This window comes from Hippopotamus amphibius, chromosome 12, assembly GCF_030028045.1.
Source record: "Hippopotamus amphibius kiboko isolate mHipAmp2 chromosome 12, mHipAmp2.hap2, whole genome shotgun sequence".
In the NCBI taxonomy this organism is placed as follows: domain Eukaryota; kingdom Metazoa; phylum Chordata; class Mammalia; order Artiodactyla; family Hippopotamidae; genus Hippopotamus; species Hippopotamus amphibius.
The window spans coordinates 103,687,677-103,702,305 of record NC_080197.1 but is presented as its reverse complement, the minus strand read 5'-3'; the positions used below and the strand labels follow the sequence as shown (position 1 = coordinate 103,702,305).

At 45.8% G+C, this 14,629-nt stretch overlaps 1 protein-coding gene across 4 annotated transcripts in view; it reads right to left on the bottom strand.

Annotated features, from left to right (window-relative positions):
- Positions 1-12,259, bottom strand: part of MON2 (MON2 homolog, regulator of endosome-to-Golgi trafficking) — a 114,687-nt gene extending 102,428 nt beyond the window's left edge. For 2 of the 4 annotated variants that reach the window (XM_057704095.1, XM_057704096.1), the window contains exon 1: positions 11,841-12,258. In XM_057704095.1, the coding sequence (XP_057560078.1) occupies positions 11,841-11,951 (111 nt within the window). In that variant the 5' untranslated portion in view covers positions 11,952-12,258. Of the gene's footprint in view, positions 1-11,840 lie in introns of all 4 variants that reach the window. The other 2 variants (XM_057704097.1, XM_057704099.1) reach the window with 2 other exon arrangements.
- Positions 12,260-14,629: the final 2,370 nt, after the last annotated feature.

Genomic DNA, 14,629 nt, shown 5'->3' with positions numbered 1-14,629 from the left:
CAACAGCGACAGTGGAGGCAACATCTAGTTTCCAAGGACAGTGACAGCAGCAGAACCAGTGGTAGCACGGCGTGGCCAGCACAGCCAGTAGTACAATCTGAGGCACCCAGTCACTGTTCAGCAGAGACGACAGTAAAGGTCTCACTAGCAATCAGTTTTGCTGTGGTTCTCAGCTGTTAAGCCTCCCTTCCTTCCTGTCTTTTCTAAGGCTGGCTCCATCCAGCCTTCTACCAGTTTTGTGAGCCCCTCAGTAGTCTATCAGTAAACTTAATTTCTGCTTAAGTCAGCCTGAGTCAGCTTTCACTGCTCACAACTAAGAAGCCTAATGGATACACTACAACTTACTCCTACAACTTTAAGAAACGGAAATGTCCCAAATTAAATGAACATGGCTAATAGCAGAAAAATAAAGTCAAAATAAATTACTTCAGGGAAAAACTACTGATTTTCTGATTATCTGGGGGCAGTGCATATTAGAAACATCAGAAGCTATAAAAAAAAAAAAAAAAAAGCCTTGGGACTTCCTAGGTGATGCAGCAGTTAAGAATCTGCCTGCCAGTGCAGGGGACACGAGTTCGATCCCTGCTCCAGGAATATCCCACATGCTTTGGAGCAACTAAGCCCCATGCGCCACAACTACTGAGCCTGAGCTCTAGAGCCCATGAGCCACAACTATTGAGCCCATGTGCAACTACTGAAGCCCACGTGTCTGGAGCCCATGCTCCACAATGAAGAGTAGCCCCTGCTTGCCGCAACTAGAGAAAGCCCGCATGCAGCAACAAAGACCCAATGCAGCCAATAAATAAATTTAAATTAAAAAAAAAAGCCTGCCACCCAGATTGCAACGCAGTCCAATTAAATCAGAATGACTGCCAGTGGGAGTCAAGCACTGGTATTTTTAAAACTCTTCAGGTGATTCCAAGATGCAGCAAAATTTAAGAGGTTACTGTAATAATAAGCAAAAGATGACGGTGGATAGGCCTGCGGTGACAGTGACTGAGGTGGTAAGGAGTGGTCAGATTCTGGATACACTATGAAGAGGTACAAACCATAACAAATTTACTACTATAAAAATTCAGTAACAGTGAAATTATTATGTATACTTTATTGCACTCACACACCCCATCTCATATTCCCTTAGGTAATTTTCTTACTGAGCCAACTGAAACTAATCTGTGGTCACTGGGCTTTCTTCCAGCATCATTTTCAAATGTTCACATTCTCCCCCTCCTTACTATGGCCCTATGTATCCTGCATATGCTCGAATTCAATATTTCATTCTACTTCAGTATCAACAGTGACTGATCAAACTAAACCATCATAGATCCCATTGTAATCTGTCCTAACTTTCTGAATTCTAGTCAGTTTCCAAAATCAGTCCTGTAGCATACTGGATGCTAGATGTCAGCAAAGGATTTGAAATTTACCAGACACTATTTTGATTTCCTCAGATAAATAAGAACTGACCCATGTATGAATCATAAGTATAAATAAGTTACAAATAAGTGTAATATATTTTTAACAAATATTTTTGTAGGTACCCACAATAAGGAAAAAACTGAGTGCTTTTTTCTTAAGTAGTTTCAAAGTAACAATGTTTTGAAAGATATATAACCAGTATTTTCATTCAAAAACTCAAGAAATCACCAAAAAGACTGTTACCTCAGATATAATTAGACCTATCTCATACCTCCTAATTTTTTACATCCAAGTTTCTATTGTTGAACTTTGAAACTGTACCATCTTATTCTCATAGGTACCCTGTGTTGCTAGAAAGTTTCACTATCAGACTTCCCAGGTGATGCAATGGTTAAGAATCCACCTGCCAGTGCAGGGGACACGAGTTCAATCCCTGCTCCAGGAATATCCCACATGCTGCAGAGCAACTAAGCCCTGTGCGCCACAACTACTGAGCCTGATCTCTAGAGCCTGCGAGTCACAACTACTGAGGCCACGCACCGCAACTACTGAAGCCCGCACGCCTAGAGCCCGTGCTCCACAAGAGAATCCAGTGCACTGAGAAGTCCATGCTCTGCAACGAAGAGTAGCTCCCACTTGCCAGAACGAGAGAAAGCCTGCAAGCAAGCAGCAACAAAGACCCAATGTAACTAACTAAATACATAAATCTTAAAAAAAAAAATAAAGTTTCACTCTCAATGTTTATTGACACTTGTATATCATGGTCCCCCTAATCACTGCAGTGCTACTTCATACCTCAGCCTAGCCTACATCTTTAAGAGTGTCCTGTATAAATGCAAGTATTCAGACTCAGATTTCCTTCTATTTATCAAAGATTGTCTGTGTGAAGAAGAGTCTCTAACTTCTTGCTTTAAAAGTAACACCTGGGCTTCCCTGGTGGCGCAGTGGTTAAGAATCTGCCTGCCAATGCAGGGGACACAGGTTCGATCCCTGCTCCAGGAAGATCCCACATGCCATGGAGCAACTAAGCCCATGTGCCAAAAAAAAACAAACAAACAAACAAATAAAAGTAACACCTACTCTGATTAGATACTTATATATTCATAGGGGAACTACTCAATTGTAAATATAGTTAGTTTTTTCCCTGAATTGGACCTTATGGAAAAAAAAAAAAGTGCCAGTTCTGCAGACTTGAATAGGGATGATATAGGTTACAGTGGGTAGCCTAAAATCTCTATTCCCAAGGGTAATCTATGAGTTGCCAAACAAAGCTAAAAGTAGTAAATACACTGCTGCATTTAATATGTGTTAAGATTAATGTCTCTCAAGAAATACTTTTTTCTCTTTCTCAACATACTTTGTTTACCCAAATAGACACACCCACCAGGGAGACTCTGAATATGGAAGTTAGCAGTGCAGAAAAGCAGAGACAAGGGAGAATGCTGACTCCTCTTTCAAGAGCACATAGAATATTCTTGGCCTTATTCTCAATAAACTCTTCCTGGGCAATCTCAATCCTATGGTTTCAATTACTTTCTAAATGTTGACGAATCCTAAATTATATTCCTGTTCCTTAACTGTCTCCTAAACTATAGAATTAATTAACCTATAAATTTAAAAGGCACCTTAAATTGAAGATATTCAAAACAGACGTTATCATCTCACACACACACACCCCCAACTGCCATCTCAGTCCCAGAAAAACCCGTTTCCTCCTCCTATAATCTCTATTTTTCTGAACAGCAGCAACATCCAACCAGTCACTGACTAGCGTCTGGAGTTGCTCCCTCATCCCACAAATGCGGTCATCCACAGAGGCTGCACATGAACACACCTCGTACTCTTTTCTTCTCAAATGCCACTTCTTCACTTTAGTTCAAATTTCTCATTATCAACCCAAACTAAGAGATTTTTCCACTTAAAATCTTGTCCTCCACCCATCCACTGTCTCAACTCTTCAGTGGTCCCCAGAACCCACCTCTACTAGTGTTTCTCAAAATTGAGTAGTGTAAGGACATCTTTTAAAAGGAAAGAACAACCACCACCAAAAACTCATGGACCTAGCCAGTCACTGACAAATTTAAGTATGTATAAATAAAAGTAGGAATAAACTCCTGATTTTTATAGATCTTAAATTATACAGCCAACAAATTCACAATGAAGTGACCACTGATTTAATGGGACAAATAATGCTTTGCTGAAATTAAACCACTGCTAACAACATGAAGATGATGCAGGTTCTTCTGATTCTGGCACTCCTGCAGTACCACGAACCGTGACACAAATAATTCTTCCACCACCTTCTTTCTATGACAAGTACCAAAAAGCCGTTCCGTCTTTGTGGGCTGTCTACGGCTTGTACCTATGGTTAATCCCCTTCCTCCCATGACATGTCTGTTTCTCGACTCTAGCTGTAAGCCCCATGAGGACAAAAAATATGTATTTCATTCATCTCCCTATATTACCAATGCCTATCACAGTGCCTAGCATGTAGTGGCTATAAAATAAACATTTCTAAATATACAAATGAAAAGTTCTAAACACAGGGAGGGACTTTACTCATTGAAAAATCCAGTGGAAATTTGATCCAGAGATTCACAACGCCATCGGGACTGCAGGTTCACTCCTCCGCCGTTCTCCTGGTTCTATCCTGTTCCGTGGGGAGGTTCACTCTCAGGCTGCTCCCAATCTTGGCAATAAAATTAGTTCAAGCCATTCTACACCTCACAACCTCATATAACACTATCCAGAAATGCTGAGAGAAAAGGTCTCTTCCAGTAGCTCTTGAGGAAGAGAGAGGAAGCTCTCCCTCTCCAGGAGCGCGCACTGGCATTACGTGACTTGGGCAGAAATAGAAGTGGCGATGGGCAAGGTTAAATTAAACTAATCAAGGTATCCTGGAGCAAGGAATGAGATTAATTCATCTAAATCCAAAGGGTTGAAAATGAAGGAAGAGTGCAGCCCACCACTGAAGGAAGCAAGAAGAAATGAATGCTAGGAAGGCAATTAGCAAATGTCCACTACTAGAAATACATACAAATTTACAATAATAATAATAATAATACTGCATCTCTTCACCAAAGCACCTATGTTGTATTTTAAAAAACAAAATAAAAACTATATTTATTTTTACATTTATGAAAGTAGAACTTCAAAATTAGAACCAATTTACCAAAGGTCTAAATTAATTATTCACAGGATACAGCAAGAAACAAGAGCTAAAGAAGAAATGTGAAATTCATGTTAATAGCAACTTAAGATTAATGTACTCAAGAGACACTAAGGAGCTATGAAGCTGCCTGCAGACTTATGATTTCACATGTCAGGTAAAATCAAAAGACCTAAAGTCAAGTCCTAATTTGGGAATACCTAATAGATCTAGAACACTCCCTAGAGGACAATATGCTCATAAAACAATTACTATACTGAAACCAATAAGATTAGTCTAAAATCCCAAAACTCTGAAAAATATATACCTATATGGCAGCCTATTCAAAACCTCTGGACTAAAAAATAAAACAAAACAAAAAACCCTCTGGCTTCTAGGAAACAAATCTTCTTTAAGATAACACGTCAAATGAAAGACTGAAATGCAGGTCACATGTGGATAGCTAAAAATATATATGGATATGCCCATATGTATGGTATCCCTTTCTTTTTTCCTTCTTTAAAAATTTAATCTCCAACAAGTATCTAATTAGCACCTCTCAGATATACAAATGCTTTAAACTATGATGGACAGAAGGATAAACAAGATGCAAAACTGACCTTTAAGGAGCTATTTAGAAAAGAAAATACCACAGCAGAAGGTAAAACATAAGAGTTATAAGGAAATAACTTATAAAATAAACTTAAATGAAGGTTAAGAAAGCAGAGGAAAACATTAGCTGAAACGCCTGGGCAGGAGCTGCAACTGCGTTTGCTCCAGCAACCAGACAGTACGGCGCACAGCAGCTGTTCAAAAATTACTTCATGAACAAACGAGTGAATACATGAATGAGTGAATGAGGGAGGAACTGAGAACATTATCTGTAAAGTTGTTTCATTCATGCAACAAATAAACAGGCAACATGGGTTACATTAAAGGTAGGATTTTAACTTTAAAAAGATGGAAGGAGTGATTCCAGGCCAGCAAAAGGAACCTCAAAAGCCACAGCATGGAAAAGGGAAAGGAGTAGGGCACATCTGGAGAATGAACAGCAGGCAACAGAGTTTGACTGAAGTATAAACACATTTGAGGAAACGCTGAGGGTGATGAAGGAAGGTTGGGAAGATCAAGAAGGTCTTAAATGCTATGCTGAGGATTCTGTAAGTACAGAGTAGCCACTGAGAGTTTCTGAGCTGTTTAAGTACACTGCATTAACCTGGTGGCAACATACAGAGTGGTCTTTTGTGCCATTAATGTATATCAAAGGCCAGTCATAAGACTGAAACCCGGAGCTAGAATAACGGCTAGGAAAATAGAAAAGAGCGCTATGCCTGAAATCACAGAGCTGCAGGAAACATCCGACCAGGAGTACAACGTAAAGAGAGCCGAGGGAGAGAAGACAGCCAAGCACGACGAAGCTAAGCAACACTGCCAAACACCATCCTACCAGCACAAGCGAAACGTGGGGACAGCACAAACTTTAAGAAAAATAAGTTCAATCTGATGTATGTGAAAGACACTCCCGTAGATGTGTTTGAGAGATAGCTGGAAACACAGTAGAGAGCAGAGCTGATAAAGTAGATTTAGCAGTCATCAGCACTGTAGCAAGGCCAGAAGCAGCCGGAGCAGATGAGAGTGCAAAGGAGAGAGCACAGAGAAAGGAGAGGTCTCAGGACAGAACTTGGGATACACTTATATGTAAAGAAAAAGGGAAGGAATGCTGCGAGAGGAGAAATAGGAGAGTGTTACAAAAATCAAAATGAGAATGACAAATAGTAACAACAGCAAGGCAGACAAACGGGCAGCAAGATGAGATGCAGTAGTTAGAGATGGATGCACACAGACTCACATCCCAGTTCTTCCACCTTCTAGCGTCCCTACCTTATGCAAGTTACCTCTTTAAACCACAGTTTCCTTATATCTGTAAAACTGAAATGCCGGTGTTGCAACAGAGTCAATGGATGCAACATTCCTAGCCTAGTGGAAAGACAATATTTTACTCAACTCTGAGTTAACTTCAAGAAGATAAAGGCAGATATATGTCATACGTATATAAAACATGTTATAGACTAATCAAAAGCTTTTTTAAAAACCCTCATTGTAAAATGCTCCCAGAATATGGCAATAAGCTTGTAAAATTTTCCTAGATGTCCTGGTGAAAACGTTACTGCTTATATTATTCTTGAAGTTAACATCTAAAATATTTGTCAGAAGAAAATGAATTTAATAGGCCCTAGGAATCTAATGTACCCTTTCTGGAATAAAATCAACAGCAGCATAAGAAGCAAGCGCAGAGTCAAAATCAAAGATGACTAGCATGCCTACACGACGATGTAAACCTGCATTACACAGGAAAGTGAGTCTTGACCAAAATGACTGACAGCTTCTCACCACATGTGTCATACTGTTCTGACCAGTGTTGACACTTTTCTGAATAAACCATGAAAACTAATTTATTTCAGTATATAAAACATGGATTTCTTCTTTATGCTAATGAGGGAAAGAACACAACTGACTGCATCATAAGCAAATTTCTCTGACCAATGTCAAGAGGAAAAAAACTATAGCACGTTATAGGATACTAAACGAAAACAGCTCCCAATTAAACATGTAAACATGACCCAGCCCTCATTGTTCACTAAGCAATTCTACCACAGGAATCTTTGTTTTTTTAGGCAAAAGTCCCCGCCAACCAAAACTTAAATGCATAAGAAGAAACATAAAGTACATACTCTGGGAAGACTACTTGTACGTTATTATTTACACCCTTACTGATTCTACTTCATTTAAAAAGAGAGAAAAAAAATCCATCCAAAACCCTAATTCTGACCACCGCAAGTCAACTGACCTTCCCTCCCTCTCCTCTCCTATCACCCACTCTCTGGACTTCACCATCCTCTAGTGCAGCACCACTTGGCAATGTGAAATCCAATATCCCCACTTTTGTCCCTTTGTCCTTATCCTTCTAGCTCTCTCAGTCCCCAACACTACTGCTCTTGGATTAAATCGGTCCAATTCAATTAAATTGCTGCAGGTCCCTTAACCTTTCCATCTTTCAATCAATCAAAGTTGTCCTGGATTGCGTTCTTTGGGAATCCAACCTAGATCTCACGATCCATCATCACTTCAACCACTTTTCCTGCCAAGACTCTTAAGTGTTCCAAGTTAATTTCTCCTTCATCTCTACAAAGTGATTCACTGCTCCCCTCAAGCTTCCTACCCATCACCGCTTTCACCACTAGCTACTTGTAGCAACAAGCTTGTTTCCTATCGTACCAAGAAAACAGAGGCCATAGGCCAAACTGTCCACAACTTCCTATCCCTCCACTATGCCCCTCATTCAAATTTATCACATCAAATCCATATTTCCTCTTTCCCTTCATCTATCAGAAGATAAGTGTCCCTTTCAGATGGAAAGCCAGTTCATACACTTAAGCCCTTGAAACTCCAGCTTTCCAAGGGAACTTGCTCTCACCAAGTACTCCCTTTCTCTCCTATATCCTCAACCTTAGTCATCCCAGATGCTCTTTCCCTTTTTTTTTAAAGATTTATTTTTATTTATTTATTTAGGCTGCGCCGGTCTTAGCTGGGGCACACGGGATCTTTCAGTTGCCGCACACGGACTTCTTAGTTGCAGCATGCATGAGGGATCTAGTTCCCAGACGAGGGATGGAGCCCAGGCCCCCTGCACGTGGAGTCTTACCCACTGGACCACCAGGGAAGTCCCGCCTCTGTCCCTTTAATGCTGTTATTTCCCAAAGTTTCTTCTTTAGCCCTGATATTCTCATTCTACACACTCTTCCTGGACCATTTAATCTACTCCTATGGCTTCTACTAACATGCATAACTGATACTCCTAAGTCTAAAACTCCAGACCTCCCTCTTAAGTGCCAAACCATCATTTTCAAACACCTACTGATCAGTTCCACTTGGATGTCACACATAAATCTTAAACTTAATATTCATGACTACTCCTTTTCCCCAAAAACATTTCCTCCTCTTAGTGATGTACCCAGTTTCCCAAGCCAGAAACCTGGGAGGCATCACAGATTTCTCTTTCTACATTATAAAAAAGGTCCCTATGCCCTAGTAATTTTACTTGCTAAATCTCTCTAACCCATACTCACTCTTTCACCCACATCTGCCACAATGCAAGCAACTTTGTAACTCTGCTGCTACCTCAGTGCAATCATCTCTTTATAAAATTCGCTCTCTTTACCTCAACCCCTCTGATTCTTCCCTCCAGTGATGTTACTAAATGTAAATCTGATCATATTACTCTCTCTCTTGCAAAGGCACCTTCAGCACGACATTTCTTTTACATGGGATATAAACATGTGCTATTTCCTCTGCCTAGAATGACCCCCTTCTTCGCTTCTACTCCTCCTATGAAGACGCCGCTCAAGAATCACAAACTCACTCTGACCACACTTCTAGACTCAATTAGATCCCCCTCATCTGTTTCCACAGAATAGTGCCTGCAAACAGAAATGACCAAAAAGGTTTTATTCGTTAAATACATAAACACAAAACCTCAGAGTTTACTGCCTCTGAAGGCCACTGAATAAATATAAATTACACAGAAATGATTTTACAAACCTTTAAAGTAATTTTTAAGACGAAACAAAATTTATACAAATATTCCAGAACAAATGAGCTAGTACACTTGTGTTTTTTTTTTTTTTTTTTAAAAAGGTACACTGGGCTTCCTAGGTGGCACAGTGGTTAAGAATCCACCTGCCAATGCAGGGGAAACGGGTTCAATCCCTGCTCCAGGAAGATCCCACATGCCAAGGAGCAACTAAGCCTGTGCGCCACAACTACTGAGCCTCGGCTTTAGAGCTCGTGAGCCACAACTATTGAGCCCAGGCACCTAGAGCCCATGCTCTGCAACAAGAGAAGCCACCGCAATGAGAAGCCCGTGCACCACAATGAAGAGTAGCCCCCACTCACCGCAACTAAAAAGAAAGCTGGGGAAGGACACAACCCTTCCAAAGCTCATATGCAGTTAGCACTGTATTGTATTAAGTTCTTGAGTAGGCTGCTAAGTAGTTCAAAATGACTATTTTTCAGATACCGTTTGTGAAGATACTGGGAGAATGTTAACCAGCAAACCAGTATACAGATGGAAAAGATTCCTACACTTAGAAAGGCTCTGCCTTAGGGTCTACAAAGCACACCTCTCCCTGCCTCACTCCATCCCCCCACAAATATATAAATAAAACTAAAAACTTACCAGTTCTTTTAAGAACAAAAGCCAAAATACAGCATTACCAGGAAAATTTAATTCAACCAAAATATTTCTTGAAAGTCAAGCCTCCCTTCTAAAAAACCATCACTATTAGGCTAATTACTTCATTGTTGTTTTAAACATGCGACACAGTCAAGGTTATTTTTCAGTTCCTAAAGGACTGCCCTAAGCATATCAGAAGTGCCACTGGTTAAAGAGTCAAAGTTTTTAATGTCCAACAAAGTCTTGAGGAGCGTGTACTATACACAAAATTATGCATCAGAGATAATCACACCAAAAATTACTTTTGCCATAACCTCAAAGACTAGGTGCAATTACTAAATACCTCTTTAGCCAAGGTTCAAGTAAAAAAAGTTAATGAACTTTACTGAAAGTTCTTAGATTAAAAATGGACTGAGTTCTAGAACTTTGTAAATTGGCTGTTTGGAGCTCTGAATGCATTTTCCAACAGAAATAATGTAGTGAACAGCAATTAAATTAAAGCCAGCCCACAAAGGCCTATGATACAGAGGAATCCCTGTTTCTGTATGGATTATAAGAATCGGGAATAGCCAGTTGTATAAATAATTGTTGAAATTACAAAACAGGATTTGACATTCTCTAAATGAGAGCACTGCCTTACAATTAATGAGAACACGGTACTTCCTTAAAATTATTTAAAATGGCCAAATTCTTTAAAATTACTTTTTATAACTCTGAACAGACGCTCACATAGAAAAAATAATGAAAATCGATATCAAGACAAACTACTGACGATCCAAAATAAAACCTATCATAACAGTCATCTTTCCAAACGTGGTAAATCTGGTTGCCATCATTGGGCAGGTCATATTTTCTTACTTTATTAAAAAAAAATACTAGATGACTTTGTCGAAAAATCATGAGACCAAAGCACGCACAGAAAAGTTAAGCTTTCTCAGAAGTCTGAAGTTCAAACTGTCATGGGTAAGTTCTCATTGCGAAATGGGAGGTATACCCAACTACACTAAATGGGAATAAATATACAGTGACTGCTTTCACAAACACAGCACCGACATATCTCATTTCGGAAACGAGGAAAGCAGCTGGGCAGCAGCTTCAGAACGTCTAAGAGACACAAAAGGGCACCGCAAGGGAACAGGGCACCAGGCACGAGCGGCTAGCCGTCTCGGCTCAGGAAACACGTCCTCCGCGAGCATCGTCAGCCGCAGCCCGTGTGATAACGCGCCCGCTCCCCGCGGAGGCCTTCTCCTCACGACGTGACAGACCCGCTCTGCGACGCGGCCCTGCGCCTGAGGGAGCCCCGGGCCCCGAGGCTGCGCGGCGTCTCCGGCGCGGCCGGGTGGCCCCCGCGGACCCCTCCGGAGGCGGGCGCGCGGCCCGCGGGGTCAGCCCGGGCGTCAGGGGCGCAGACGGCCCCGCGGCGGCGGCGCGGACCCTTCGGCAGCCTCGCGGACACCAGCCCTGACCGCGCTCTGGCGGCTGCCACGCGCCGGGAAGGGGCGCTCGCTCCGCGGACGCGGCTCCTGCGCCCGGGGGCCAGGGCGGCGGCGACAGCGCGGCGCCTCGCCCCGCCGGAGGGACGCGCGCTCCCGCCCGAGCAGGGGGCGGCGGCCTGCGGGCCCGGACCCGCGGCCGGGGGGGGGGGGAGGGGGGCGCAGGGCCCGGAGGCCGCGAGGGGAGGGGAGGGAGGGGAGAGGAGAGGGGAGGGGGGAGGGAGGGGTGGAGAGAGGAGGGGGGAGGGAGGGAGGGCAGAGGGGGGAGGGGGAAAGAGGGAGGGGAGGGAAGGAGGGGAGGGAAAGAGGGAGAGGAGGGGAGAGGGGAGGGGGGAGGGAGGGGGGAGAGGGGAGGGGGGAGGGAGGGGAGGGAGGGGGGAAGAGGGGAGGGGGGAGGAGGGGGAGGGGGGGAGGGAGGGGGAGGGGGAGGGAGGGGAGGGAGGTGGAGGGGGGAGGAAGGGGGAGGGAGGAGGGGGGAGGGAGGAGGGGGGAGGGAGGGCAGGGGAGGGCCGCGCCCCCGGCGCCCGCCCCGCCGCCGCCCGCTCACCTCCTTGACCGGCGGGAATTTCTTCCTGCACTCCAGCGACAGGGCCCGCAGGTCGCCCTGCATGTTCTCCAGCAGCCTCTTGACCGCCTCGGGGCTGCTGGTGCCAGACATGGTCGGCCCCGCTCCCAGCCGACCCCCCAGCCGGCGTCTCGGGCCGCCCGCCCGCCTCGAGGGCTCCGCGGGGGCCCGGCCGGGCCTGGGCCGCGCGCCGAGCGCCCCGTAGCCTCCTCGCCGCTCCCCGGCTCTCCCCCGAGGGGCCCCCGCAGGCGCCGCGCCCCGCCCCGCGAGGCTCCGCCGGCCCCGACCGAGGAGCCCTGCAGGCGGGCAGGTCCCTCCCGCGGACGCAGGCCAGGCCACACCGGGGGTCGCCCGCCCAGCTGGCGAGCCGCTTCACCGCCGTCTCCCCCGGCCCCCCAGACTCGCCGACGCCATTCGCCGAGTCGCCCACAATTCCGAGCGCGGCCGGGACACGTCAGCGGCACTTCCGGGCACCGCGGCCACCACCTCCGCCGCGGCCAACCCGGGCGGCGCGCCGCGGGCGGGGCGGGGCCACACTTGGGGCGGGGCGGGGCCAAGCTCGGGCGGTGAAAGGGGCGGGGGGCGGGTCCAGGGGCGGGGCGGGCCCGGATCGGGGCGGGGAGCTCCCCGGGCCCCGCCCCCCCGGCGTCCCCTCCAGGCGTCCCAGCGGCTCGGGGCGCGAGGCGCCTCCACGGTCGCCCCCTTTTGGGTGACAGACTCTGAGCAGAGCACCGGCGCTCCTCGCGGCGTCTCCTCGCGCGCGCCTATGTGAGGCGGCGGCGTCCCGCTGTAGACGCTCGGCTGCCTTCCCCACGGCTCTCCGCGTGCCGCGTCCGCCGCGGGCTGTCGCCCCCGAACCGGGACCGCGAGCGCCGCACCCGGCGCGCTCACGGCCCCCGCCCGCCGGCGCGCCGTCGCCGGGGCCCCCGCCCGCGCGGCTCTGCCCGCGTCCTCCCGCGCGCGTCTGTGCGCGCCGTCAGGTGAGAGGCCCGGCAGCGTCGGGGAGCGTCGTCTTCTGGTTCCCCGTCTTGCCCCCGCTGCCTCTCCAGGTCTGGAGCGGTGCTGGGCACGGGGCGGCTGGTCAGTAGGTATCCGCGGACGTGGCGGGCACCCCACCGGAGACGGCGCGGCGGTGCGCGCGCGGGGAGCCCACGCGGAAGCCCTCCTTAGGCCTGGAGGCAGGCACCGCCGCGAGGCCGTCCAGGTCTGCGTCTGCCCGCGACGCTTCGCCGCCGAGGCGCAGGGAGCAGAGAAGGGCGCGGGGACAGCGCGGACCGGGGCGGGGCTGGGAGGTGGAGAAGCGAGCGCCTCAGACGGCCGGGCTCACGGCCCCTTCACGGGCCGGAGGACGGGCCTGTGAGACGCTGGGCCTGTGAGACGCTGGGCCTGTGAGACGCTGGGGTGGAGGCAGGGAGGTCCTAGAACAGCAGGTGGGATCCTTTGTGCCTGTTCCGCAGCTTCTGAGAAGCTTGATAGCTGTATTGGGAGACGTGAATTAGGAAAAAGATAAAAATAAAACCTTTGGCAGAATATGGGAATAGGTGGCCCACATTATCCTTGAGGCCCCGCGGAGCTTTTAAAAATGAGCCTCTAATAACGGGCCCCGTCATCTAGGATCGAGATCCTGTCCCAGTGCCTTTTCCTTTGTAGCCAGTGTTTCTATTGAAATTTAATTTTGTTTATTATTAGTAACTTTGGCATGATTGACTCAAAATCAATCTTCCGAGAGTCTTTTACACCTCTTATATATAGCTAAGGGAATGCAACTGGAATTCATTAGTCAAAAGCAACACAAAATGATTTGAAAAGCCAAAATTTTCTTCATGTGCAACAATTACCTGTATCTAGTATTCTGTGATTTCTTAAAAAAAAAACCCGAAAACAGACAGTTTTCACATACATACGTGCAGAGAGGCTGTACTGCCCTGGGAACGAGGCATGGCTTTATGCCAACACCAAGCAAGTTAGCAGAGGGAAAAATAATTTTTGGTTTCATTAAGTTAAGAAGTCAGATAAACTCAGGAGTTAGCATTCTGAAAACAGAATCCTTTCTCTTTTAGTACCAAAAACAGATTATTCAAATATGTATTATTTTTTTCAAATATCTCAAGAAGTACTTTTAAAATTGTAGCATGCATGTAAATGTTAGTATGAGAGTAATATGCCTACAAAATCTGTCTTCATTGAAAACTACGCTACTAAATGCCTGATAAATCTAACCCTTTATTACCACAAGTAATGCTTTCACAGCATTATCAAGTAGTAGCTAAGCTTCAGGCTCTCAAGTCAAAAAGCCCTCCACTTGATGGATTAAAGACCTAAATATAAGGCCATACACTATAAAACTCCTAGAGGAGAACATAGGAAGAACACGCTTCGACGTAAATAACATCAAGATCTTTTTTGATCCACCTCCTAGAATAATGGAAATAAGAACAAAAATAAATAAGTGGGACCTAATGAAACTTCAAATCTTCTGCACAGCAAAGGAAACTATAAGCAAGACAAAAAGACAACCCTCAGAATGGGAGAAAAGATTTGCAAACAAATCAACAGACAAAGGATTAATCTCCAAAGTATATAAACAGTTTATCCAGCTCAATATAAAAAAAAAAAAACAACCCAATCAAAAAACGGGCAGTAGACCTAAATAGGCATATGTCTCCGAAGAAGACATACGGATGGCCAAGAGGCACATGAAAAGCTGCTCAACATCACTAATTCTTAGAGAAATGCAAATCAAAACTGCAATGAGGTATCACCTCACACCG